The sequence below is a fragment of the Cupressus sempervirens genome, chromosome 4 (assembly GCF_028749045.1).
Source record: "Cupressus sempervirens isolate cs-2001-9-10 chromosome 4, ASM2874904v1, whole genome shotgun sequence".
In the NCBI taxonomy this organism is placed as follows: Eukaryota; Viridiplantae; Streptophyta; class Pinopsida; order Cupressales; family Cupressaceae; genus Cupressus; species Cupressus sempervirens.
Window position 1 is genome coordinate 72453137 of NC_143121.1, and position 27631 is coordinate 72480767.

At 35.5% G+C, this 27631-nt stretch overlaps 1 protein-coding gene across 1 annotated transcript in view; it reads left to right on the plus strand.

The window, feature by feature from the left end:
• LOC149560002 (proteasome subunit alpha type-1-B-like) overlaps nt 1-10258 on the plus strand; it is a 65039-nt gene extending 54781 nt beyond the window's left edge. The window contains exon 2 of the mRNA XM_089824407.1: nt 9484-10258. Within this exon, the coding sequence (XP_089680533.1) occupies nt 9484-9942 (459 nt within the window). The 3' untranslated portion in view covers nt 9943-10258. The remainder of the gene's footprint in view (nt 1-9483) is intronic.
• Nucleotides 10259-27631: the final 17373 nt, after the last annotated feature.

A 27631-nucleotide genomic window follows, 5' to 3' on the forward strand; every position in this document is an offset into this window, starting at 1 on the left:
TCAAATGTGATGACGGAATCAAATAAACCTTGTCCTGAACTCTGATCAATCCATCTATCACCTCATAGTGATCATCCTGTATGGTACCTGAAATCAATCTAGAAGCCCAAGCATCTCCGACATACTCTGCTATAATCCGATCTCTCCAATCTCCTGAAATCTCTGCCAGAGCACATAAGTGAGGTCTCCGAGATAAGGCATCAGCCACCACATTTTTCTTACCTTTGACAAACTCTATGTCAAAGTCATAAGCTTGCAATTTAGTCACCCATTTTTGTTGCCGGTCATTAAGATCACGTTGGCTCATGAAGTATTTAATACTGTTGTGATCAGTCTTGATCACAAAACGTCCACCTACCAAATATGATCGAAATTTGGCCAATGCATGCATTATGGCCAACATCTCCCGGTCATAGACAGAATAACTCTTCTCAACTCTCCGAAGCTTCCTACTCTCGAATGCAATGGAATGCTTCTCCTGCATCAATACTACTCCAATCCCATCACCTGATGCATCACAATGAAGCTCAAAAGGCTTCGTGAAATCCGGTAGAGCTAGAACTGGACATGAAGACATTACTTGCTTGAAATGTCCAAAACACCTCTGTGCTGCCCCTGTCCACACGAAGGCTCCTTTCTTGGTAAGATTTGTCAAGGGTGTAGTAATCTGTGAGAATCTCTTAACAAACCTCCTATAAAAACCACATAAACCAAAGAATCCCTTAAGCTGTGTAGGGTTTGTTGGAGCAGGCCACTCTACAATAGCTCTAATCTTTTCGGGATCAACTCGAACGCCATTTGCACTAATGATATGCCCAAGGTAAAGGAGCTCAGTCATGCCAAACTCACATTTAGATTCCTTGGCATACAATGACTCTCTCTCCAGAATAGATAACACCTCCTCCAGATGATGTAAGTGCTCCTCCCAGGTCTTACTGAAGACCAAGATGTCATCAAAGAAGATCAAGACAAATCTCCTCAGCTGCTTCCTGAATACCTGGTTCATACAACTTTGAAATGTAGCGGGTGCATTGGTTAGACCAAATGGCATAACCATGAACTCAAAGTGGCCATAGTGACATCAGAAGGCTCTTTTCTCAATGTCCTTTGCTCTCATCCTGATCTGACGGTATTCAGATCGCAAATCAATTTTGGTGAAGAAGCATGCCCCATGCAACTCATCAATCAGCTCATCAATCCTAGGAATGGGATACTTGTTTTTAATTGTTTTCTTATTCAGTGCCCTGTAATCGATGCACATGCGCATCGTCCCATCCTTCTTCTTTACCAATACTACTGCTGAAGCAAAGGGGCTCTTATTGGGCCTGATATGCCCCATCTCCAACAAATCCTTAATCGCCTTCTCTATCTCATCCTTGTGTTTCTTAGGATGACGATAGGGAGTAATCATAACTGGTTTGGCTCCCTCCTCGAGCTCAATAACATGTTCCATCCCTCTGTCAGGAGGAACCCCATGAGGAATATCGCTAAATACTTTAGCGTGTCTATCAAGTATCTTCTGGATATCTGGTGGATGACTCTTTTCTTGTGGCTCTGGTGAAGTTGGCATAATGTAGCACTCTGCCACCCACTCTATGTCATCATGACGAAAAAGTCTCTGCATTCTCCTCAAGGACACTACTCTGCAACGTCCATCTGAAAGACCTCTAAGTACCACAGTTCTGCCCTCATGCTGGAATCTCATCTCCAATTTCACTAGGTTGAGTGTGAACTCCACTAGTGAAGCCATCCATGTCATGCCGAGGATGACATCATAATCTCCCATGTCCACAACATAGAACCCATCCTTCAACTCGTAGCCATCTCCAAACCTGATGTGAAGATTAGATATCTTCCGAGTGCATAATAATTTATCACCGTTACCCACCATGACTCTAAACCCATCATGCTCCTCTGTCTGTAACCCTCTCCTGGCTACCAATTGTGCATCTATGAAGTTATGTGTAGCCCCAGTGTCAATAAGAGATATCACTTTCTGCCCTTGGATAGTACCCCTGACCTTAAATGTGATTGCCTTTTGGGCCCCTGTCAAGCGTGCCAACGATCTATCATCCTTAGGAATGCTGCTCTCCTCTATAGTGTTACCCTCATTTGAATCGGAGTGCTGATCCTCCCCCTCTGACTCTGAATCTTCTGCTGAAAAATACTCCATTTGATTTGCCTTAGCCTTGAGAGAACATTTATGGGATAAGTCCCAAGGCTTTCTACAATGGAAGCACAGCTTCTTCTTTTGAAGTTCATTCAAGGTTTCATTGTCTAGTCCTTTTGATCCTTCTTTGGGTTTGCTATACTCTTTCTGAAACGGTTTTTTGTCTTTGTCCTTGCGGTAGGAAGAATCTGTTGAATGGTTTTTTCCTTTGTATACCGAAGGGGCTAAATCTCGTGCCTTTTTAGTTGCTTCAGCTAAGGTGAGTGGATCATGTCCCTTCACCCAACCTCGTAATGGATCAGCAAGACCATCACAAAATAACACCACCAATCTCCTAGGAGAGATATCAGTAACAAGTACAGACAAGCGCTGAAACTCGGCAATGTAAGCATCCACAAAACCTGACTGTTTTAACTGTGCTAGTTCTTTGAAATGTAACTCGGGATCCCTAGTGTCAAATCTCTCAATCAATGTTTCGGCGAATTCCTCATAGGATATAATCTGATTATGCCCCAAAGTCACCATGCCATGATGCCACCATTCATGTGCAACGCCATCCAAGTGCATAGCCGCATACTTGATAGCCTCCTCCTCAGGCATAGGATTTAGTTGCAAGTATGTATCTACCTTCTGCACCCAAGCTCGTGCAGTCATCTTCCCTGAAGCATCATAATAAGGTAAGGAAAGTTTTCCAACTTTCTTTCTCAACTCAAAGTTTTGATTCCTCCCTTCTGCTCTAGGCATGTGTCTCATCCTCAAGTCCATATAATCTCTGAGGGAAATATCCGCCTGAAACTCCGGTCCACTAGCCTCCCAGTCCCTCCTGAACTGATCCTATAACTCGGTAATCTGCGGTTCGTTTACTGGTTGAATCGGATCTCTGGGTGGGAAGGTGGGTAGAAGAGGTCTCGAGCTCGCAGTCCGCGCTGGGCGTGCAACGTGTCTAAAGTTATCAGCCTCATTCCCATTGTTGCCATGTCCATTATTACCATTAATGTTATTCTCAGGACCATTGTTGTTGTCTTGGCCTCCATGGTTATTGTTTTCCCCATTGTTATTGTTTCCCTCGTTGTTATTGTTTCTGTTGTTGGCATCACCTGGATTAATATTGACATCCATCTGTCTAGCCATGAGCTGCAACATCATGTCCATTCGCCTATTCTGCTCCTACTGCATACGCTGCCCCTGCTCTAATGTATCCAATAATTGTCTGAACATTACGTCCCCCTGATCTGGACCGGCATTCCTGCCTCCGCCTAATCCTGTATTCCTGTCATCTCGATCACCCATATTGTTGTCTTGATCAAAGAATATCTCCTCTGTGTCTGTATAGCTGGATTCAATGTCCCCCTGCACGGATGTACTAGACTGTTTGCTTTGCAAGTCTGAAATCCTATTTTGTCTTGCTCTGGTATCGCGGAAATTATAAGGCCCCTGTCGCATGCTCAAACATAAATGCTTAGCCTGTGTTTTTTTTTTTTTTTTTTTCTGATTTTAGTGTTTTGACATTTCGTCAAACACTTTTCCCTCTATCCGGCTGTTCCAAATTCCCTATAAGACCTCCACAGGATGGCAGGATTTATAGCTTTGATACCACTGTAATGGGCACCTTTGGATGTCCCAAAAAACTAAACCAATTTGCTGAAAGGAATTTTGTCAAACAGTTTGCATTCAACTTCTTATTTCTCCGTTTAATGTTTTAAACCCCTCATAACTCCGAAAATCAAGCGTTTATTTATTTGTTGTGTTTTGTGCATGGAATTGGTATCATACAACATAAACAAGAAAGAAACTACAATAATATGCAAAGTGGAAATGAACTACTGCTAATAACATGTTATTTTCAGAATTCATAAAACCAAATACATGGCAGATTTATCAACTCACTAATTACTTCAGCAGTATTGACATAATACTCCAGCCCATGCTTTCGAACTTGCTGCTACAGTGCTTTGTCCTTCAATAAGTCCACTACTTTCGTAATATCATTCCCTCAAAGTGGCATAAGCATCGGAAAAGTAGTGAAGAAGATATGAGCAAAATACCAAATCTTCCTGTAGCTGGAAATGCAACTAAATTGCCTGATAATGAAGCCAATAACAAAGAATTCCAAAGGCCAAACCCCAAGGGAATGACGTCTAGAATGTTATAAGAGAGGATAGACGTCCTCAAATGCCAAAAACGGAGCTGCAACTCACACAACAATTTCTTCTCATATTCAACCTGGCTAATGAAGCCACAAATGCTTCCTTTTATTCTATTTCCAAGGGTCCGCTCAACTCATATGGGCAATGTGGGATAAAAGATGTGTAGTATATAAAACACATATTAAAATACCCCTTATGTCTCCCTTGGGTACACATCCCCAGAAAATAAATATTAAAGTAACACTTTAATATTTTACAATTAAATTAGACGTTACTTTAATAAAACTTCAGGCATTAAAATGTATTAGCAATCGGACTTCGAATAATGCGAGTGATAGCTCATCGGAAAGCTCTCACCGAGGAGTATCAAATCTAATCACCAAAATTGACCTGCACTGTGTCCTGCTGACTTACTAAAAATAGTAAGTATGCCTGAAATTGAGTAAATCAACTTCATTTTGGCCCAAACTGGAAATGACTAGGCCAAAACACTCCAGGATCCCATTAAACCCTTCGTTAGCCCTCGGGACCATGTAGAACAAGGCTGACGCACACACACTTGGTCAACTGCTAAAATGGGGACATTACACTCTTTTGGGCTAATTGATGAGTTGATTACCCCAAGAGATGGATCTGGTCCTGGTTGGACTTTCCTGCCTCTTGTGGGATAAGTGATGAATTAGTTACCCAAGGGATGGATCTGGTTATTGTTGGACCTTCCTACTCTTTGTGGGATGTAAGGCAAACAACCATGATATATTTATGATTGGTTATGAACTGGTACCACCCAATTTGGGGACATTACAAAGGAACTCCATCAATGAGATTAGTTATATGATTTGAGTTAAAGTTCCAACCCTAGTAGGAAAGATATGTTCTATTGATTGTGTTGGAATTGCAATATTTGGGTAAAAACTGGGACAACGGAAAAGGGGACTTTACGTACAAGACCAAGTGACATACTCGCTGTGTACAACTACAAATACTTATGGTGAGTTCCTGTATTGAAATCTGGCTGAGCCTGTAACAAGTCCACTGGCAATCCCCTTGGCTCTTGAAGAACTCACAAGGAATCTGCAAAGATCAAGTACATTGTTAATGTCGAACATGGCAGTATTATTAGATCCTACCACTTGTGGAAACCTGTTATTGATAAATTTGATTTAACGAGGAATCTATCTGCATCTGGTTTTTGATTTTTTTCTGTTCTCATAGCAGGTGTTCCACGTAATAATCTACTAGTTTTCTTTTCCACCTAACATAATAGCATTTTCAAAGGGGCAACCAAATCTGACCCATCATTAGAAAAATATGAAATTTCAAATTATGGATTGCACATCTTTATATGATTATTTTGCATACAACAAGAGATGGGAAATTGCAAGCAAGTGATTGATATAATAAATTAATCATCATCCTATTCAGATATTAGCTAAGAAGCCAAGTTCAAACATTGGAGCTCGGGTTCGGGTCTGGGTTCAAGCCCAGGTTCGCTTCGGGTCTGGGCAGGGCCCCTTTTGGGGATTGTGGGTCCATCCAGGTTTGTGCTTGCGTGGACTTGGGCAGACCCACAGTCTCCAACAGGCTTGCCCGGACCCATCGTGGACCCTGGTGAATCCGTGCAAACCCAGAGGAATCCACTCGGACCAGCGGTCCGTGGGGCCAAAAAAGTGACCAAAAAAACATAAAACGACCAATTTTTTATTATTATTTTGTTTGTAACCCTAAAAAAAGCTCAATAAGAAACATTTCATTCATCTGCTCTCTCATTTGGTTTCTCATTATCTGTCAATTTGATGAACTAGTTTATGTTTTGAAATTTCATTTTGCAATTTAGTAATTCAATGTATGATTTTCTTTACAATCATGAACATAGATTAATTAGTGAGTATTTAATATTTATCTTTGACATTTGGCATTGATCAATGATCAAGTAACACTGATATATTCATGCTATGAAATGATTTAGTTAGTTTTACAATTATGCACGTTTCCCCTTTTTTTTGGCATACATTATAATATATAATCATGAACCCACCGCAAACCCACATGGGATTTTTTTTTTTGACCGAACCTACGAACCCCAACCCCGAATCCGTCCCCGAACCCGAACCCGAACCCGAATTGGCAACTTAGGATATTAGTAATAGTTTGGTTAGAAAATAAATTTTGCAACTTCTAATGCTTAAGTTTTCAAATTAAAATGTGTTTTATGAGCTTGGGAACAATGGGTATCTGAGCATCATTTCAATCTGTCTTATTCATTATATTAGGATGTTTTCAGCTAAGTCACAGAGTTCGGCGAATTTCAGCCATCAGGTTCGAAATTCCGCGAACTTCAAAACAGCAAAAAAAATTCGTTAAAGTTCGCCTAATGTTCGTACAGATATTTCAAGCAGTCTTTCATAAAAAGTCTTCAAGGGTTTTCGCCATTTTATTACCTACACGTAGAGGCATTAATCCGTGTTTTTTCCGTCCGTGTTTTTATCATCTCTTAGAGCTTTACACAAAGGTCTATGTCTGTGTTTTTATCGTCTCTGAGAGTGCCATTACGCAAAGGTTTCGCTTTAAAGTCATGGACGAAAAGCAGAACACATTAATTGTCATCAGCTTCAAACATGATCACATAAAGTCGAGATTTAAATAGGATGCGCGAATGATCTTACTCCAAATTATTTATCTGTAATATATTTTTATATATTATTTTGTATGTTAATATTATTTTTATTATGTGTATAATAATAATTGTAATTCCACTCTTTGCCATCTTTAATTTTTAATGTTATAAAGTCTACATATCTGAAGTCGAATTAAAATATAATTATAAGTGGTAAATATTATTTATTTATATTATAGTTTTATATGCTTAGATAATATTATTATACTGTGATATTTTAGTTTTTAAATTTTTTTATGTTATCAACATCATTTTTATTATTATAATTTATATAATGTTTTTTGTATTTAGATAATATTACTATTTTATGTGATAAATAGTATATATAATTTATCAATTTAAAATACAATATTGTTCTGTATAATATTTATATAAATATAAATTTTTATTATTTATAGTTTTTAAAAATTAATTTATATAGGCGAATTTAATGTCGAATTTTTTCGGACTTTTTTGAGGTCTCGAATTTTATCCGAATTTCATAGTTGCCGAATTCGAATTCGAACTCGAACCTTGTGACATAGGTTTTCAGTAGTGATGGATTCCATCAATATTCCTTTTACGAAGAGAGTTTCTACCTCTTCAAAAATCTTGAGTTTTTTGAAATGGGTGTTCTTTCTACTCACTGTATTCTCATGTTTAACAATACAGACGGTTTTCTTAGTTTTATTTTTTATGAAGAGAGTTTTTGCCTCGGCAAAAATGTCATAAGATCTTTGATATGAGTGTTCTGTCAGAGCTAAACTTTAAAATTTAATGTTTAGGCCTACTTGTCTGTTCAATTGAAACAAAAAAGCTCTGAATTAATGATGTCATTGTTTATATATATATTGCAGCCACATTAAAAGCCAATTAAAATGTTGCAACAATGATATTTTCAGTTGATATTCCTTTCTTGGGCACTTCTCTGGCTTTTCCTAGGTTTTCTTGGATGATCGTTTGTCCTGCACAGGCTTGGTCTTTTTGAGTGCAGGCTTTCTTTGATTCTCACTTCAAGTTCTGTGGGTTGTGTAAGGGCGAGATTTGTGATAAAGGGCCAGGAAGAGAGGGTGTAGCTTCTGGGTGTGATACTGGTTAGATTTTTAGGAGCTCAGGATGCTCCACCTGTGAGTTGGGACTGCTGAAACTGGGAAACGGACTCGAGGCTGAAGAACTTTTATCTTTAACAAGTGATTTGTGAGTATCCAGATAAGCACCAGTCCAGTAGAATACATCCCATACATGTTTATACTTTTTTCTTGCAATACTGCTCTTCTTCAAGCTCTTTTTGATTCACTTCAAAGTTTTCTGGGCCAGGAAGAGAGGGGGGTAACTTCAGGGTGTAATACTGGTTGGATTCTAGGAGCTCAGGATGCTCCACCTGTCAGTTGGACACTGCTGAAACTTGGGAAGGGTCCTCTAGCTCTGAGGGTGAAGAATTGTTTATCCTTAATGAGTTATACATGTGTCTATATAAGCCCTAGTCCAGTAGAATTTTGTACAGCTTTTACATGTTTACAAACTTTTCTGTCCACTACCACTACTACTCTTTGCTGATTGAAATTTGAGATTTATTCCGGTTGTAGCAACCTTTGCAGGATTATGCATCTCTGATAACTGGGGACACTTGCACTGTACCGTGAGTTGTTTTGTTATTGCTTGTGCTACTCCACACTCATCTTGTAGCTAGTTTGATAATCTCTTTGATCTCACACAGTGTATATATTGTCCAAATTTTTTGACCATATCAGAACCATCGATAGTTTTCTTACTGCTAAATTGTGATGGAAAAAACAATTATCTTCTGTCTTTCAGCTAATAGTTCTACTAAGAACTGGTTCTTGTTACTCTAGTTTTTTATTTGCTGATTATAGTTAAAACTTTTTCTTATTGTATTATCTACAATAGTAAAGCAAATTTTATGTTTTCTTTTTTTCCATCCACAGCCACTACATGTATTATTTGTTGCACCACTGAGCTTGTGATCCTAGATCCTATGAATGCCTAATGGCAATGGCACACGTATTTAGTCCCATAATTTCATATGGAGACTCTAATGGGGTTCTGTGCACATGCTGAGATTCCCATCTTTATATGGGGATTTATAATGATTTTCATGGTCTTCAGGATGACTTGTGGAGGAAGAAGGCTAGAGTTTAGTGTAAGAAAAGAAGCACAAATCCTATGACATGTAAGATGAATAATCAACTGGTTTCCACACGTGAATGTTATGGTTCTCTTTGCCAAGTAGGCATGGTTGTTATGTGACATTTTCAGCTACCCATTTATTTGAAGTGCTCGCTTGTCCAGAGAATTATTTGGCAACTAATTCTTTTTTCCAAATTTTGTAATAATTGGCAACTTTAAGAAGGCTTTTATTCAGAACATTAAGTACTCTGTTTATTTTATGTGGCCATACAATATGTGTGCTGTTGCTGAATTACAATTTGTATTGGCAATTATCTATATTTGGCAAAACCAAGATCTGATTATGTTACTTTTCTTGGCAGGTATGCACTCAGCGATCTTGGAAGCGGCCATATGGTGTGGGTCTACTGGTTGCTGGTTTAGATGAAACAGGACCTCATCTTTACCAGAACTGCCCTTCTGGAAATTATTTTGAATATCAAGCATATGCCATTGGTGCTCGTTCCCAAGCAGGCAAAACTTACTTGGAAAGAAAATTCGAGACATTCCCAGACTGCTCACGTGATGAACTTATTCGACATGGTATAATGTCAGTCAAGGAATGCTTGCAAGAAGGCAAACTCAATAGTGCTAACTGTAATGTTGCTATTGTGGGAATTGGAGAGGCATTCACTGTTCTTGATCAGAAAACAGTTCAGGACATCATTGATTCGCTAGAGGATAAGAAAGATGAAACTCCAATTGATGCAGCTCCAGTTGAAGGTGAACAAGGTGCTACACAAGACGATACTGATCAAGGTGTAACTCCTATGGAAACCTAACCTCAGAAAGAACATTTTGGCTGATATTCTGCTTTTGAAAATTTGATGCAGGTGTCTCCAAAACCACCAAAGCAAGTTTCTCATAAGATTTTGCTTTAACACATGATTTTGTTATCATTTTCAACTTTCCTGTTGTTGTTTCTATAATTGTTTTGTTACATCTAATAATGCTTTTCCTTCTACATTATGGTGTTAATCCTTCTCCAAATCCTCAGAGTTATGCTTTTTAATTGCATATTCTGAAGAACTGACTTCCCTAAAAGGGACTTTTATTTATTTATGCTACGAGTGGAGGGCACAAAACGCTTTTGATAAATCTGTGATGACATTTATCAATGTTGCAATTGGGTTATGGCTGTTATGTTTTGCTAGCCTTTTTTTTGGCTTCATTGCCTTCAATGCATTGGATCATGATGGAGTAACATAGTTAATGCACTAAACAGCTCAGTCTTAGGAGCAGAGCTGCAGTGCAATCTTTTCATTGATTGATCATATATAGCTTCATTTTAACATGTAAAACCACATAGTATAATTTTTGATGTCAAGACTGTCACATACTGCTAGACTATCAGAATAACTTGGAACACAATATGTACTGTTTGTAACCTTGCAAAAAACCAGAAGAAGCCAAGATACTTAATTTTTTTTCCCCAATTGATGTTTATGACATTCTAGTTTGTAGTATCTTTATTAAATTGGAAATTACTGTTGGCTTTGTTTTTGGTCCGTTAACTTGTTTGATGTACATTGTTCAACGGTGTAGTTAATGCAGTGAGAAGCATTTTCTTTTCATCGTTGATTTTTTATTGAGATCACAAGAAGGGGCATCTCCTAGTTAAAGATTTGCAGTTTTGTTCACGGCATGGGTGGTGTTAAATATATTGAAGTGCAACGCAGGTGATTCTTTAATAACTGGGGGTTCATTGAAGTGATAAATCGATGTGTGTTTTAATGCAGAGTTAGCTTAGGTTTTGCATGGTAATTTTTTTATAGAGAAATAACTTAACCAAAATAAATACACATTTCTACATATTAGATTTTCTACCTTCAATCTACAATTAAACTGTTATGGAAGCAAAAGCATTAACCAAAAACAATATACTTACAACACAAGTTAGATACAAAGAAATAATGAGAGAAATAAATAGCAATAACAAGAGAAATGACAATACGCAAAGATATGTGGTAAAATCTTAACAATATGTCAAGGAAACATCCATGGGGCAAGTATTGGTATTCTTATTGCTCAGATAAGATAACATAAATTTATTAATGTCCAACAAAAAAAGAACGTGAAAGCAAAACAACAAAAGAACCAAGAAAAATGAATAACAACAGCTAAGAAACTCATTACATCTCCAATTTCACAGTTGTTGCTGCAATATTTCTATTCAGACATTGTATTATGCCTTCACAGAGAACAAAGATATAACCTCTCAAAGATAAGAGAAGACTTTTCAACATAGAATAAAACTTGATTTATTTTTCAAAAAACTTGAAGATTCGTTTTGAAGATAAAAACTGTTCTTTTTTTAAAATACAAAAAATATTGTTTTCACAATCTTATTTTTTTTTGCTTTTCTTCAATTGTTGTCATTATCTAACAATCTCCACCGACAACAATTTGCCTAATACTTGCCCAAGCCCATGTATTACCTTTTTTGCAAACCAAGAGAAGTCACACTCCACTTTATCTTCTCTATCGGCATTGGTTTAGTAAACATATCTACACAATTTATAGGTGTATGGACCTTTTGAAGATACGCTTCACCTTCTTCGATAAATTGTCCTTACAATATGGTACTCAATCTCAATATGCTCAGTTTTACTGTGGTAAGCTGGATTTTTAGCTAAATGGATAGCACTTTGACTATCATAGAATATAATCACATTATCCTGCACTTTTACAAACTCACCCAAAAAATCCTTCAATCAAATTGCCTCTTTACATGCATATGAGACAGCCATATATTCTGCCTTGGTTGTAGATTGAGCAATCGTTGCTTGGAGTTTTGACATCCAACTAATTGCTCCACCTGCAAGATTAAAGACATAACTTGATGTAGATCTCCTTTTGTCCAAATCACTTGCAAAATCAGAATTAACATAACCACCCACTGAATTGCTACAAATGTTATAGGTTGATACAATAATTACTTGTGCCTCTAAGATACCGAAGCACCCATTTCACTACTGCCCAATGCTCTTTATCTGGATTTGCCATATGTCTATTGACAACACCCAGTGCATGTGAAATATCTGGTCTTGTACATACCATCAAATACATTAAACTTCCTACTGCATTTGCATAAGGTACACAAGACATATAATCATTTTCTTCCTTAGTACTAGGACATAAACTTGAAGAAAGCTTAAAATGGGAAGTCAAAGGGATATTAACAGGTTTCACATTTTGCATACCGAATCTGATGAGAATCTTCTCCACATATTTCTTCTGTGAAAATCAAAGCTTACCATGTTTCCTGTCTCTATGTATCTCTATACCCAAAATTTGTTTTGTTACTCCTAGATCTTTCATATCAAACGTCCTAGCCAACTGAGCTTTCAACTTATTAATTTCAGCCATGCTCTTACTTGCTACACACTTATCATCAACATATAATACCAATATAATGAATAAGCCATTTTCTAAAGTAAACACAATGGTCATACTCACTTCTTACAAAGTTTTGGCTCACCATGAAGGAATCAAACTTCATGTACCATTGCCTGGGTGAATGATTCATGCCATACAATGATTTCTTGAGTTTGCAAACAAGTTTTTGTTGCGATCTTTCCATATATATATCCTCATCCAAATCTCCATATATATAAACCCTTTGGGTTGTTCCATATATATATCCTCATCCAAATCTCCATGTAGAAATGTTGTTTTAATATCTAGTTGTTCTAACTCAAGATAAAGTAATGCAACTAATGCTAATACAATCCAAATAGAAACAAGCTTAACAATTGGTGAAAAAACCTCATGAACAATGCCTTCTTTTTGAGAATATCTTTTTGCTACTAGCCTTGCCTTGTACCTTTCAACTTTATCATCAACACCCTTCTTTAGTTTGTAGACCCACTTGCAACCAACAACCTTTCTACCCTTTGGAAGTTCTACCAAGTCCAATGTCTTATTCTTCTCTAAGGCATCCATTTCTTCTTTCATTGCTATTTTCCATTTAGCATTACTCATTGTTTCTTGATAACAACTTGGTTCCCCATCATTAGAAATCAAAGCAATCGATGAAACAAAATCATCATACCTTTTAGGAAGATTCTTAACTTGTGTAGATCTTCTAAGAGATGGTTGTGGTATTTCCATAATTTCCTATATATTTTCTAAATCTGCACCTTATTCTTCAGAGAGATCTTCTTACTCTTATTTTTTTGTACAAGGACGAGTTTCCAACTGAACTTGTTGATGTTGTGATACTTCTTCCTATTCCAAATTGTTTTCTACAAACTTTGATTTTGTTAGAGAGAATTCATCAAATACTACATCTCTGCTAATGATGATTTCATGGGTAGTATGATCCCACACTGAACTTGTTGATGTTGTGATACTTCTTCCTATTCCAAATTGTTTTCTACAAACTTTGATTTTGTTAGAGAGGATTCATCAAATACTACATCTCTGCTAATGATGATTTCATGGGTAGTATGATCCCACAATCTATATCCCTTAACTCTATCACCACAACCAACAAAGGAGTATTTCTTGGATTTGGGGTCTAACCTAGAATGCTGATTTTTAGAAACAAGAGCATAAGCATCACAACCAAATATTTTCAGATTTGAAAAATCACATGAATGACCTGTCCATACCTCTTCAGAAATCTTGCAATCTATTGTAATTGATGGTGACCAATTTACCAAATAGCATGCTGTATTAACTGCTTGTGCCCACAACTCTTGTTGCAATTTGACATTACTAAGCATACTTCTTGCTCTCTCTAGAAGAGTCCTATTCATGTGTTCGTCAACACCATTTTGTTGAGGAGTGTAAACCGTGGTTTTATGCCTTACGATCCCACCTTCTATGTAATAGTTCTCAAACTCTAAAGATGTGAACTCACCTCCATTATCTGTTCTCAAATACTTGATTGATCTGCCTGTACTCTTTTCAACAAAAACTCTAAATTGTTTGAATACACCAAACACATCAACTTTACTTTTAATAAAAAAAACCCATACTTTTCTTGAGTAGTCATCTATAAATGTCACAAAATATGACGCTCCTTCAAAAGAAACTATAGGGGATGGACCCCAAACATATGAATGAATATAGTCTAGAATACCTTTGCTTGTATGGCTACCAGATTTAAACTTCTGTCTACATTGCTTTCCAAAGACACAATGCTTGCACAAATTCAAATTCAAAGATTTTAAGATTGGAAGCAACTTACAATTTACCAGTACCTTTAGCCCTTTCTCGCTCATATGACCTAAACGTTGATGCCATAAACGAGTAGATTCATCACTTTCCTTGAATACCACTATTGCATGATTTACATCTGTACTTCCTTCTAGCCTATAAAGGTTTCTAACTTTTGTAGCCTTCATCGCCAGTAAAATTCCCTTAGACACTTTAAGAACTCCACCTTGACAAGAGAATTTATAACTACCAGAATCCAAAACACCCAAGGAAATTAAATTCTTTTTCAATTCTGGTACATGTCTTACCCCTATTAGTGTCTTTACAATACCATCAAACATCTTGATTCTAATATTCCCAATCCCAACAGTCTTACAAGAAGCATTATTTCCCGTAAAAACAACACCCCCATCAATAGGTTGGTAAGAAGAAAACCAACTCTTATGAGGACACATGTGATTAGAAGCACCAAAATCTAAAATCCATTCATCTTGATGTTGTAAGATATTACAAACAGATAACACTTCACCAATTGTACCTTAATTTTACCTCAGCTGGACTTGCTTCTTTTTTGGATTCATCATCCTCTTTCTTTCTTTTCCAACAATCTTTCTTGAGATGCCCTACTTCATTCCAATACCAACATTTTCCCTTACTCTTTTTGCCTCTTGACTTGGATTTGAATTTATCTCTCGAACCTTCTTTTTTTGTGGGACAACCTCTAGCCACCATTGCTTCCGGTGTGGAGGTTTCTATATTAGACTTCCTTCACACCTCTTCAGACAACAAAGCTCCCACAACATAATCAAATTCAAGGGAGTCAATTGTACTAAAACTAATAGAAATAACTAAGTGATTCCAGGATTCAAGCAAAGAACATAACAATGTAACTGCTTTGTCTTCATCTTTGATTTTTACATCCATACTACTCAATTGACAAATTAGAGCATTGAAAACATTTAAATGATCAACAATTTTTATACCTTCCTTCATTCACAGGCTACACAATTGCCTCTTCAAGTAGATTCGATTTGTCAAGGATTTTGTCATATAAAGACTTTCCATTCTACCCCATAAACTTGCAACTGTATCTTCTTCAACAATATTAAAAAAGAACCTCATATGCCAAACACAATCGGATTGTGCTTAGGGCTTTCATATCCAAATCTTCCCAATCATCCTCTGCCATATTTATCGGTTTCTTTGACTTTCCAGCTAATGTCTTATGCAATCCTTGCTGCACTAATAAATAATGTGTTTTGAGCTTTTATAGCTCAAAGTTGTTTTTGCTATTAAATTTCTCCACCTCAAATCTTGCATTCGAAACTTTTGCCATTTGATGCTACAAAAACTCAACACCAAATTCTAACATAGCTACTGTAAATTTTTTTTGCTCTAATACCACTTGTTATGGAAGTGAAATCATTAACTAGAAACAATATACTTATAACACAAGTTAGATACAAAGAAATAATAAGAGAAATAAATAGCAATAACAAGAGAAACAACAATACACAGATATACATGGTAAAACCTTGACAATATGTCAAGGAAACATCCATAGGGCTCTCATATCCAAATCTTCCCAATCATCCTCTGTCATATTTATCGGTTTCTTTGACTTTTCAGCTAATGCCCTATGCAATCCTTGCTGCACTAACAAATCATTTGTCGCGAGCTTTTATAGCTCAAAGTTGTTTTTGCTATTAAATTTCTCCACCTCAAATCTTGCATTCGAAACTTTTGCCATTTGATGCTACAAAAACTCAATGACAAATTCTAACATAGCTATTGTAAAAAGAAATTGCTCTAATACCACTTGTTATGGAAGCAAAATCATTAACCAGAAACAATATACTTAGAACACAAGTTAGATACAAAGAAATAATAAGAGAAAATAAATAGCAATAACAAGAGAAATGACAATACACAGATATACGTGGTAAAACCTTGACAATATGTCAAGGAAACATCCATGGGGCAAGTATTGGTATTCTTATTGCTTAGAAGAAACTCATTACATCTCCAACTTCACAGTTATTGCTGCAATATTTCTATTTATACATTGTATTATGCCTTCACAAAGAAGAAAGATATAACCTCTTGAAGATAAGAGAAAAACTTCCCAACATAGAATAAAACTTGATTTATTCTTCAAAAAGCTTAAAGTTTTCTTTTGAAGATAAAAACTATTCTTTTTTAAAAATACAAAAAAGATTGTTTTCACAATCTTGTTTTTTTTTTCTCTGCTTTTCTTCAATTGTTGTCAATATCTAACATAAACTAGTATAGACATAGACTAAGAGATTAGTCTTGAGCTATATCATATATTTGAGAGAGTTAATTTAAATCACTGGATATGAACATGGACACACTTTTATATGATTTGCTTGATATATGTTAGGATAGGATATATGATTTAATCGGACACAAATTTTGGTTTATATTTGCACTATTTTTTTATTGTCTGTTTGAACTAGTAGATTTAAAAATATTTGGGAAGGGTATCAATAGCTGTTATAGTTAACCTTATTTACCAAAATCTCTTCAATTGTACGTCAATATTTAAGCGAATAGGCTATGTGTGGGAGGTTCGGTCTCAAATATTACTTTTTTTTGATGGAAAAGTTGTTTAGACTTCTTCTTGGATAGTAGAAAACACTTACATTTTTCTTCCCTCTTTTTCGATTGAGCAAAAAATAAATTTGAAATAGTTTCTTTTTAATATTTCTTTTATTTTATGTTTTCCATCTCATTGAAAATTATAAAAAAAGGAAAGGTAAATGAAAAATAAAATTTATAATAAAAAATATACATACAACCATATGTGCATCAAATCTATTATCTTAACATTTTAATAAAATGTCTAGGATTTTTAAGAGTTTTTCAGAAGCTAGATGTCTACGGGTTTCCTACAAACCATTTGACAAAATGTTAGACCTTTGTTCGTCTGCTATGAGCCCCCAACCTGATCCAGTCACATTCTAGCAGCTACTTGACCGCATGACAAAAGTTGAGACTGACAATGCAACCCTGAAAGACATTGCTATTGCGACATCCTTGCTTTCTCTTAGGCTTTGTAATTAGTTGAAAGAGGCTGAATATGAGAATCAAACTCTTCATGATACGTTGCAGTCCCTATGCGAGATAGTTAATGATTTGAAACAACACATTGACATTTCTCTCACAGGTATATCGACGGATTTGAAGGAGCAACTTAACTGCTGCCTGCAACAGAACTCGAATTTACCGAACAAGCTCAATATAGCTATTTCAAACATTACCGACCTCAAAATTAAAGAAGCAATCCAACGCACAATGCAAATAATGGATATCCATGATTTGAAGTTGAAACAAGAGGAACTCGATAAGAAATGCTCCCTACAGACCGAAACAAAACAACAACTGATATCAACAACATCTATTTGCAACAACCCCATTTCTTCCTCTCCTCCTTTTGCTCCTCTTTCCAGTGTAGAGAAGCTAGTCCAGACTAAGATAGCAGATGAAAGGGTTAGGCGTGCCTGTGAGCTAAACTTTAGGGTCCATGGTCTCCATCTTCATTGCCCCGAGCCTCTTGCAACAATCCACTCCTTCCTTAAAGACCAACAAGATATCATTGACTTCTCACTTGATTGTGCCTGGGTTGGGCATGAAAAATACCCTCTTTATCTGGTTCCTTTCACTTGCTAACCGCCTTTGGGATCTTAGGGCAAAGAGGAAACTCTTCTCTCTGCCCATCAAGATTTATCTTGATGAGGATCTTGCCAGATTGTAGGTGAGAGTTTAAGGAGGCTTGGGCTTTAGTTGTGGCTACTCGACAGGAGGGTAAATGGGCAGTGATCGAAAACCTCAAGGGTGTGATTTGAGACACTTTCCCTGCTAGTTGGGAGTCAAGATCAAAGTAGGTCCTAAAGGCTACAGACTCCTAGGTGGGAACACTTTTACCATTCTTCCTCTCTCTCTCTCTCTCTCTCTCTCTCTCTCTCTCTCTCTCTCTCTCTCTCTCTCTCTCTCTGAGCTTGGATCCCTACTCCTTGTCGAGGTGGTTTTTGCTCGCTTCTTCTTTTTCTTTTGTTCTTGTTCTTTCACGGACATTGTTTGGTGTCCTCCTATTTTTTGCTTTCTTAGTTGTAAGTTCTGAGTCCCATAGACCTCTCCTAGTCTTTCATTGGACTTTAATATATTTATCTTATCTTATCTATATGCACTTGGTATATCAAAGCCAAAGGTTGAATGAATAAAAGAGACTGTGTTTGTTAGATTGCTTTTGAAAGCACATTCAAGTTTAATAGTATTGTTTGGAGATCTACATAGATTGAAGAAGTGCATTGTGGCCATCTAGGATAGTTGAAATAGTCATCTTGTGTTACAATTTTTAGCATAAATTTTATAAATTTAGGGATTTCATGTTAGTTGCTTAATTCATCTTCTTCTTCATTGATTGCTCTATTTGTACTTCTATGCATTTGATTGCTAATCAATGTTTACTTGTAGTTTGAACTTTATATTAGATTTTGATCATTTAATCTCCTCCATAAAAAATAATTATAGTTTTGTTTTGTGATGCTGAAATGTTTTAAGATTCAATGACAATGATCATAAGAGATGTATATTCTTCAATTCCATTGGTTTAGTTAGTACATGAATTTGAATTTGATTTTAAGTTTAAAAGTTATAAAGTTCAATAAGTTTTAAACAATTTAAGGAAGTATATATTTTTATAAATTTTTCTTATTTTAATACAACCTAAATTCTAAACTTTCCTTAACTCATTTATAATTGAGTATTGCATGTTTGCATTTCTATTTTTTTAAATATTGTTTCTATATTATAATGATAGCTGCTAATACATATTTCCACCTAATACCCCTAAACGAATTTAAATACAATTTCAAAAATGAATATTATATTTTAGCATGTCTATGGGTTGTTTTCTAACGATAGTTGGTAATGCATATTCATTTGTAGAAAGTAAAACTAGAGTTTGAAAGTAAAAATAATAGATAACAGACTATATTAAAAAGTAAAAAGAGAAAATAAAAATAGAGTTAGTTGGATATTGATTTTCATATCTTGTCTATTTAAGTTTATATTTAGTTATGTCTTTTTTGAATCAAATTAATATTACTATAATATTACCATATTAAATTAAAGATTATGTAAAATACTCTAATTTTATCATATTACAATATATTATGTTGTTTGTGGTTGTTTCCTTTATATGTTATTTTATTGCTATTATTAGAAACACTATAAGATTTTACTAAATGGTTGTTTTAACATTTTATTTTATTAATTTTGAGCCTATGATTTAGGTTGTCCCTAAATCTATTCATTGTGCTTGTTAAATTATTATAATTACAATTTTTTTTTAAATAATAAATTTTTGGATGGTCTTGATTGATGTGTAAAAAAATGTTGTATTATAGTTATGTGGAAAATTAATCTAAAAAAAAATAAAAAAATTGACGCTTCCTTTAACATTATGGGTTTTAACTAATTATTGTTGTTTTTTAATGCAAATTTTGTGACTACTAGATCTGGTGTTGGCTGAGTGCAAAATTAATATATATTTTGAAGATGGCTATATATCTAATGATAAATTTAAACAAAATTGTACTTAAGGTTGAATGATAAATTTAAAGGAGTATTGAAGATAAGAAAATGCTAGTACCTATGCAAAATCATTCTTAGTTTTTTAGTCAGCCAAGTTCAAATCACACAACAATTTACAACACTCAATTATTTTTATAAGGCGATGATTCATTTTATTGACATTTTTTGTAAGTTTAAAAGAATCAATTTTGAAGAAAACTGTCTATTAATTTTTTATTTTTGACATCTAGATCATATTATGATAGATTTTAAACTATCATTTGTTTGGTTACTTTTCAACTCCAATGATGCATTTGTTGATTTCAAAAGACAAAATTGACATGTTGTAATATAAATAGAAATACAATTAATACATTTACTAATTCAAGATAATTATCATGCATTGTGTCTATATCAACTTAATATACACCGTGTATCTACATCAAACTATCTATGGCTGTGTTATGTATTTCCTAAAGTTAGACAATTGTAACACATCTACCAAATTATAAATTTTAGATTTTCTTCTACTTGACCATTATACTTTCTAAGAAAATTAATCTTCCTATTGGCTTACTGTTGCACACACAAAAGCACATGATTGCTAGTTTAATGTTCTTTTAAATTCTTCTTTATATTTGACTTTGGATCTCAAAACTCTTGCTTCATCTATAATGAAACTGTTGGAAATATAAGAGTAATTAAGAGGGGATGGGTGAATCAGTTACTACTAAAATAATTCCAAATCCCTTAGATGTCAATTCAAACTTCTTATTAACTCAAATCCTTGCACAACACGGTTATAACTAGATATTCATTGTAACTCAGTTAACAAAGAAATCTTGAGATATTAATGAATATTGACCTTTAGTAACTTAGTTGCAGAAAGATAAAGTGATATATCCCCAATAGATATTTACCTTATTGCTTCCTCAAAATAATATTCAGAACTCAAAGATACAAAGTTGCATCATACCCCAATAATATAAAACTGTAGATTCTCATAAAATATTTTGAATTAAGCTATTGCATTATACATCAGCAATACAATAATCAACATTCAAAAGTCCAATGTTAAACACATTTTTACACTCAGATTGAAATACTAAGAAAAGAACTTGTAAGCACACGCGAGACACCTGATGCGACGCCTCCCAGACAATGGGTTTGCATCCACTGTCTACTGACACAAGGGTTGAAGTCCTCACGTTGGATGAAAGCTGAAGCTTTCCGAATAACTCTCACAAGAGAGAAACTGAATTCTAAATCATAAACCAAGCGTGCCAAATGAATGAGCCTCTTCTCCTTTTAATCCTCATGGCTAAGACTCTTCGACTCCCTTCCTGACTTTTCATCTTATCCATCCTTGTCAATTTTAGCCCATTTCATAATATTAAATTGACCTTTTAATTTACACTCTAATAGTCAATTTTAATGTTATATGAACATGTCTTTAAATTTCTTAATGTCCCAAAAAGGGGACATCACAGATCTTCCCTCCTCGAGATTGCTTGTCCTCAAGCAATCAATACCAGGATCCCCATATGAATCTGTAGGTAGCTCTATAGCGCAATCTGAAAATAAATCTTGATGCACTACAAAGAAGTGTCAAATTGCAACCCATCCATCAACCATATCCCTGGATCCCATGTTAATCTATGAAGTATCACTGCATCTGTAGGTTGTACAATTTTGACCATAAACTAGTCTCAAAGTGTGTAGAACTACAATAAGCTCCTCAAAATAGCATATATACATACGCTCAACACCTAGATCCCAAACCCTGTTGTCATGACCAGTTGATATGATGAGATAAAAATATATCAAGGAGCTATGTATAACCCACTAGATGCTGATGACCCGACCTAAATAGTTGATGTAAGAAGCAAGCTACTCAAAAGCTGAAAACAACACCAAGGGCATATCAAGTCCCCTACTATCATCATCAATTTGGAAAGCCCCCAAGTACATAGATGCTATGAGTAAGAATGGAGTTGAAAAACCATTCCCTATGATTGAAACATAACTGTCATCAATAGTCCACCAAGATCTATTCAATGGCTAACACATGAAAAACATCCAACTCCTATATGGGTTGAAATTGGGAACCATATTTGGACTGATCAAAGGATGAGTGACTGTAGTCATTTCACCACACCAATCTTGTGACTAAGATTCACCGCTAGGAATTGTATTTGGATCCAATATTCTTAATTCAAGATCATGCCCTTCATGACAATAAAAAAGAGTGCCCTCATTTATCTCAAAAGAGGATTATTAGAAGTCTAATTAGCATCCATTTCAAACTTTGGGTTGGCTATAAGCTGAATGTGATCTGAAATTTTTGGTACTTGGTCTTTTGGGACAACTATCCAAGTCATAAGTCTGTTGAATGCTATCAAGTTCATTGATTACTTCTTGGAAAAACTCCTGCCTCTCTTTACCCTCATATTCTCGAAAATGATTTGTGATCCTAACCTGATTTTTTGCTTCGTGAAGAGAAATATACATATCATCCAATGCCTCATGAGAATACTTAAGCTCCTTGCTAAGCTCCATAATCTCATTCCTTTCTTTATTCAACTCATCAACATATATTCCAACAACCTTAAGAATATAATCCCTCTTAGAAAGCAAACATAAATAATCTGATTTCATAGTTTCAAGAGCCATTTTGACTACCTGCAAATCAACAACAAGCCAAACTCCTTCCACTTCCCTTTGAGCCTCCTATAGAGATCTTCAACCATCCTGTGAGTGTTGTCATATCATACCAAAGATGCCACAACCATGTCTTCATTAACTTTTAGTTGGTTCTTTAAGACATGCATCTCATTATTGTCATGTTGATACAACTTATCTTCTTGTAGTGTCATCTTGGACTGTTCGTGGAAGTTAATATAATGTGTATAAGAAACATATGGTTCATCATACAAGGACTCCAAAATTTTTTTACTTTGAGTACACCGAGCCTCGTTAACATATTTTTCAAAGCTAACCTCCAAATCACCAACATAGAAACTTGTACGTTCCTTATTCACATTTGAAATCATCTTATCTACATTTTTCCCTGCAGTGGTCTAAATTTCTTTTGTCTCCTCTTTGTTATTATGATTCCCACAAATAGAATGATGTGTACTAGTGTCCCCACATGTCAAGAAAACCCATTCCTACCTCATAAGAATTCCTTTAACTTGTAAATCCTTCAAGTTCTTCACTATTAGCTACAAAACTTTCTTCATCACCACATCATTGTAGGCTATTGTAGGAGATGTTATTAACATGAACTCATTGAGACAAAAAGCAACCACACGGTTAACCCATTTATCTGGATGCTCCATAAACCTGGGCTGGACCAAGGTCACCATTGAAGGTTGTAAAGCCCAATTTAAGAGTCTACAATTTTCTTGCTCTACACTGGCCAAATAAGTTTCTATCTCTTTCAATTTGGAGAGAACATCATTTGAGGATTCCATGTGTTCTAGTTGCAACCCAAGGGTGTATAAGCGACCAAAATATTTCTCTTTATCCAAGTCTCTTAGCTGAGGAAACTTGAATGTATTGTTAAATTCCTCTAAGAAACAATTACTTTTCAAATCTTCCATGACTGTAACTGCAACTTTTGTAATGGGCTTCTTAAATCACCTGTTTGCAGATTTAAATACCTTAAAGACTTGTCATTTTTGTTGAAATGTTACCATATATCTTGATAATTATGAACATAACATTTGTCAAACTGTAGGCATACTACTCCGAGTTAGTTGCTTGAAATATTTCTAGGAGATTGTAGGCTGGGATTAGACTGACTGTATATGGGAACAAATTATTGGGATTTATTACCATGTAGCAGTATAACTTCCTAATGTCGTATTCTGTAATTCAATATTGAAATACAAAGTTCTTCATCCCTTTGGTCATTTATTTAATAAACAACAGAAATAGATTGCCTCTTACAGGAGCCTCTATTCAACAACCAATTGACTAAAAGAGTCGTTAGGAAATTTATTGATATTCAATTCCATTCAGCCACCATTCAGTCACCATTCAAGAAATGCTCTTTGAGGAAATCTTTTGAGTGCACAATTTCATTTACAGGCAGGCCCTTATTACTCTGCTCTTTGATTGTGTACGTTTATGATTTGATTCAGGTTACATATATGAATTGACAACAAAGAACAAATGTAATAGAAATGCACATGGTTGTGAGAAATTCATAAACAACCAATTGTAAACCTAGATTATGAACATATGTTGATTATGTGCAGATGTAGGAAATTAAGTTGGTGAGGACTTGGATACAGTTTTGAGTTTTAGAAAAGTCTCTTCACTCACTACAATTACGAAAATACTTTAAGCAATATGCTTGTGAGACATCAAAATGAAAACAAGAGTAGACAACAAAGTTTGATGCTTTAGGAGGAAATAAATCTGTTCCAAACACCCATGAATTCAACATACCTAGAATTGAACCAATTTATCCATCACAAATATGTCACTGCTCTGCATATCTTCCCATATTCAACTCGACAGAACTGGTTACCAAATAAGATATACCTTAGTCTTTTCACCAAATGATGATGAAGGAGTCTCCTGTGATACAATTACAAACTATTTGATTTGAACGGCCAAATCAATGACCCAACATTTGCAAATTAAATTCTTCCACTTGACATACGAAAATAAATATTTCTCTTGATAACCCTTAAGAAGCCATTTCCTACCCACCTAAATGTTCGATAGTCATGACAATCCCTCCAAAGAATGTAAAGACCATTATCTGCATGTTAATTCCCTATAAAAGACTTTCTCTTCATCAATACATGACAACTCTGCTAGAAAGGTAACACACAATTATCAGATTGTCACGTGACTTGAATGTAGCCATCGAAGAGTCGTTACTTTTAGATGTTTGATGGTTCCTATCCCTAGCAATTGAAGATGTGTACTCTTAACATGTGCTTGATGGATGTATTGACACTAAAAATTCCTTCATCAGTTATACATGACTCTCTTGATATCACGACTCTTCAACTTACACCCTTTGATAGCTTAGGAAATGCCGATAATAACGTCTCTTTTAACTCCTGTAGTCACTATTTTTATACCAGCGTACTATCTTCAAGAAGGAATTCCTAGTATCAGAATATATTAATCACTTCCCACTCAATGAATAATGATATCCAATCGATTGAGGAATTTATAAGCTCGAATTACAATTTTAAGAGTGGAAAATAGGAAATAACCTGTGCTTTGAAATTTATTTTCCCACATCTTTAACGACATTTGTATGCTCCATGAAATTATTTGTGAAGGACACCAAGATTCTCACATTGCCTAAGTTATAGTGTGCGTCCAAAACTTACATCATTTCTTCCTACACTTTATGGAAATAACGATAGAAGACAATGTTTTGATTGTTTCACAACTTAAGCAATGTTTATTTTGTATTTTAGGACCTGTTGATTATCACAAAATAAGTCAAATGAGAAACTCGTTTACTTCAATATTTCCCTCCAGAAGAACAATTTTAAGCATCATTTTCTTCTCCACCTGAAGTTGTAGACTACCTTAAAACTTCATGACCGAACTTCCACCAATGGAAATGGGCAATTAACCTTGGACTATAGTCTAGTTATTATATATTTCCATCCCTCAATATTTTCAAGCCATCAATGGTTTAAATATTCTTTCTTTGAAGGTATCTGACATGACACATATATCAGAAAGGATGCATACACTACTTTCCAAAATACATTAATTCTGAAGGTACCTCGGCTACAGGAATAATAGTTTCTTTAAACCAACCTTCTCCAAACGAGGCTCCAGCGATGCCTTCTCACTATTATGTTAGAATAATTAGATATTATCTAATTAACTCTAGTCTACTTAAGCTAAACTTTAGGTATCTAATAATTAATTTCTTTTATTAATTATTATAATACAACCTAGATTAAATACTCTTCCTATATTTAATAATTACCTAGTAATTATTAAATACCCTATAGAGTTTTATGTTACCTTTTTGGGTTTTGATTTCCTTTATAAGGATGATCTCTCATTGTAAACATTAACTTAAAATAATTCTTTTTTTTATAACATTATTTCTTTTTTGCTCATCAAGAATGTCTCATCTATGAATCTGGCTATTCAAGCCTTCATAGCTTTTTGCTTTTCGCTTCTATAACAGGTGTTTGCATGTAGGTGATTCTTGGGAGCTGTGGGGTTGATCGTTTATCAACTTCAACATGGTATCAAAACTACAAATCTTCATGCCCATATTTTATTCATGATGGATTTGGCATTAGATCTGACATTGGTTTTCAGATCTGAGCTTTTAGAGAATTTTTTTTTGGATTTGGGGGGTCACTATTTTTTGAGGCACTTTGAGCAAAAATAGACATCACCATTGAGCTCATAGCACTCGAAAACCACCATTTCCATATAAAATACATCCAGTTTGGATGCTGTTGACGTTTGAGGCAAAAAAATTTTGCACCCAAGGTTTTTTTTGTTTTGGGATTGATGCAATTACCTTGGGTGTGTGATGCCCGTTCTTGGACTCTCAGTGTTTTTTCTAGTAGATTTTATTGGCATTTTCAACCAATGTACCTATGATTTGGATGATTGGAACTATGGCATGGAGTTTTTTTGGGCAGTGCATGGGAATTGGATTGATTTTTAGAATGTTTTTTGGGCATGTAATCTGCAATTTTGGTCTAATCGTTTGACCTTTTTTTTTTGGTTTTCCAGGGGTTCTTTCAGCCTTGGTTTTTTCCTAGTCACTGCTTGCCTTGGCTTGTTCCTTGGCACTTTGGCGTTGGTCTCTTCCTTGGCTCTTTCTCATTTTCCTTAGCGAGCTCGGTCTTCTTCCTCTGTCCGCTGCTTTGCTGTGTCGATGGAGGCCCGTGTTGCATTTGGCTCTCAACCCTTTGGGTTCTGCTACTATTTGTACCCTACGCATGCACACTTATGGCTAGCCTTTGGCTCCCCCTGCCCACCACACTTGCTGGTTTCATGCTAGCTCGACACCCTTTGGTGACATCGATAACCTCCTCCACTTGCCGTTTCTTCTCCCACTCGACGCTGCTCATCATGGACGGGCTTTGGCCCTGTGTGGATGTTGCCCCTTGTGGATTTTGTTTTTTCCCATGAGTTACCCTCTAGGATCCCTTTCTTTTTGCCCTCTATGTAGTTTATTTGTGTGGATGCCAGTTTTGGTTTGGCTTCCCCAGTTTCCCATGAGCAGTTTCATCTTGGTGGTTTTCAGTTTTTAACATGGTGGAATTTTTTTTGGAGTTTGGCTCTTCTTTTTTGTAAGGGATTTTGTAATACATGTGGGATGTTCGGCACTCTATTTGACTTGTTGACTGTCCATCCTTTGTATGGCAGAATTCGATCCTTCATTGGCAGCATTCACTCCATATTTGGTGCTCCACCTTGGGCTTTTTCCTACCTAAAAGTGGTTTTGGGAAATATATTTATCAGCACACACAGGTTCCTTCCCACAATTCGTGGTCTTCATAGTCATTCTCGGTAGTTTTGCCCAAGTTTTTGCATTTTTTATTTAAAATGCATGTGCCTATTGTAATTTTTCTTCAAACTGCGACCTGTGTTGCCCACCAATTTTATTTTTGGGCATCGACCCTTTGTCTGACATTGTGTTTTTGGAGGTCAGATATTTTTTTCGATAGGGGTTATTTTATGCTT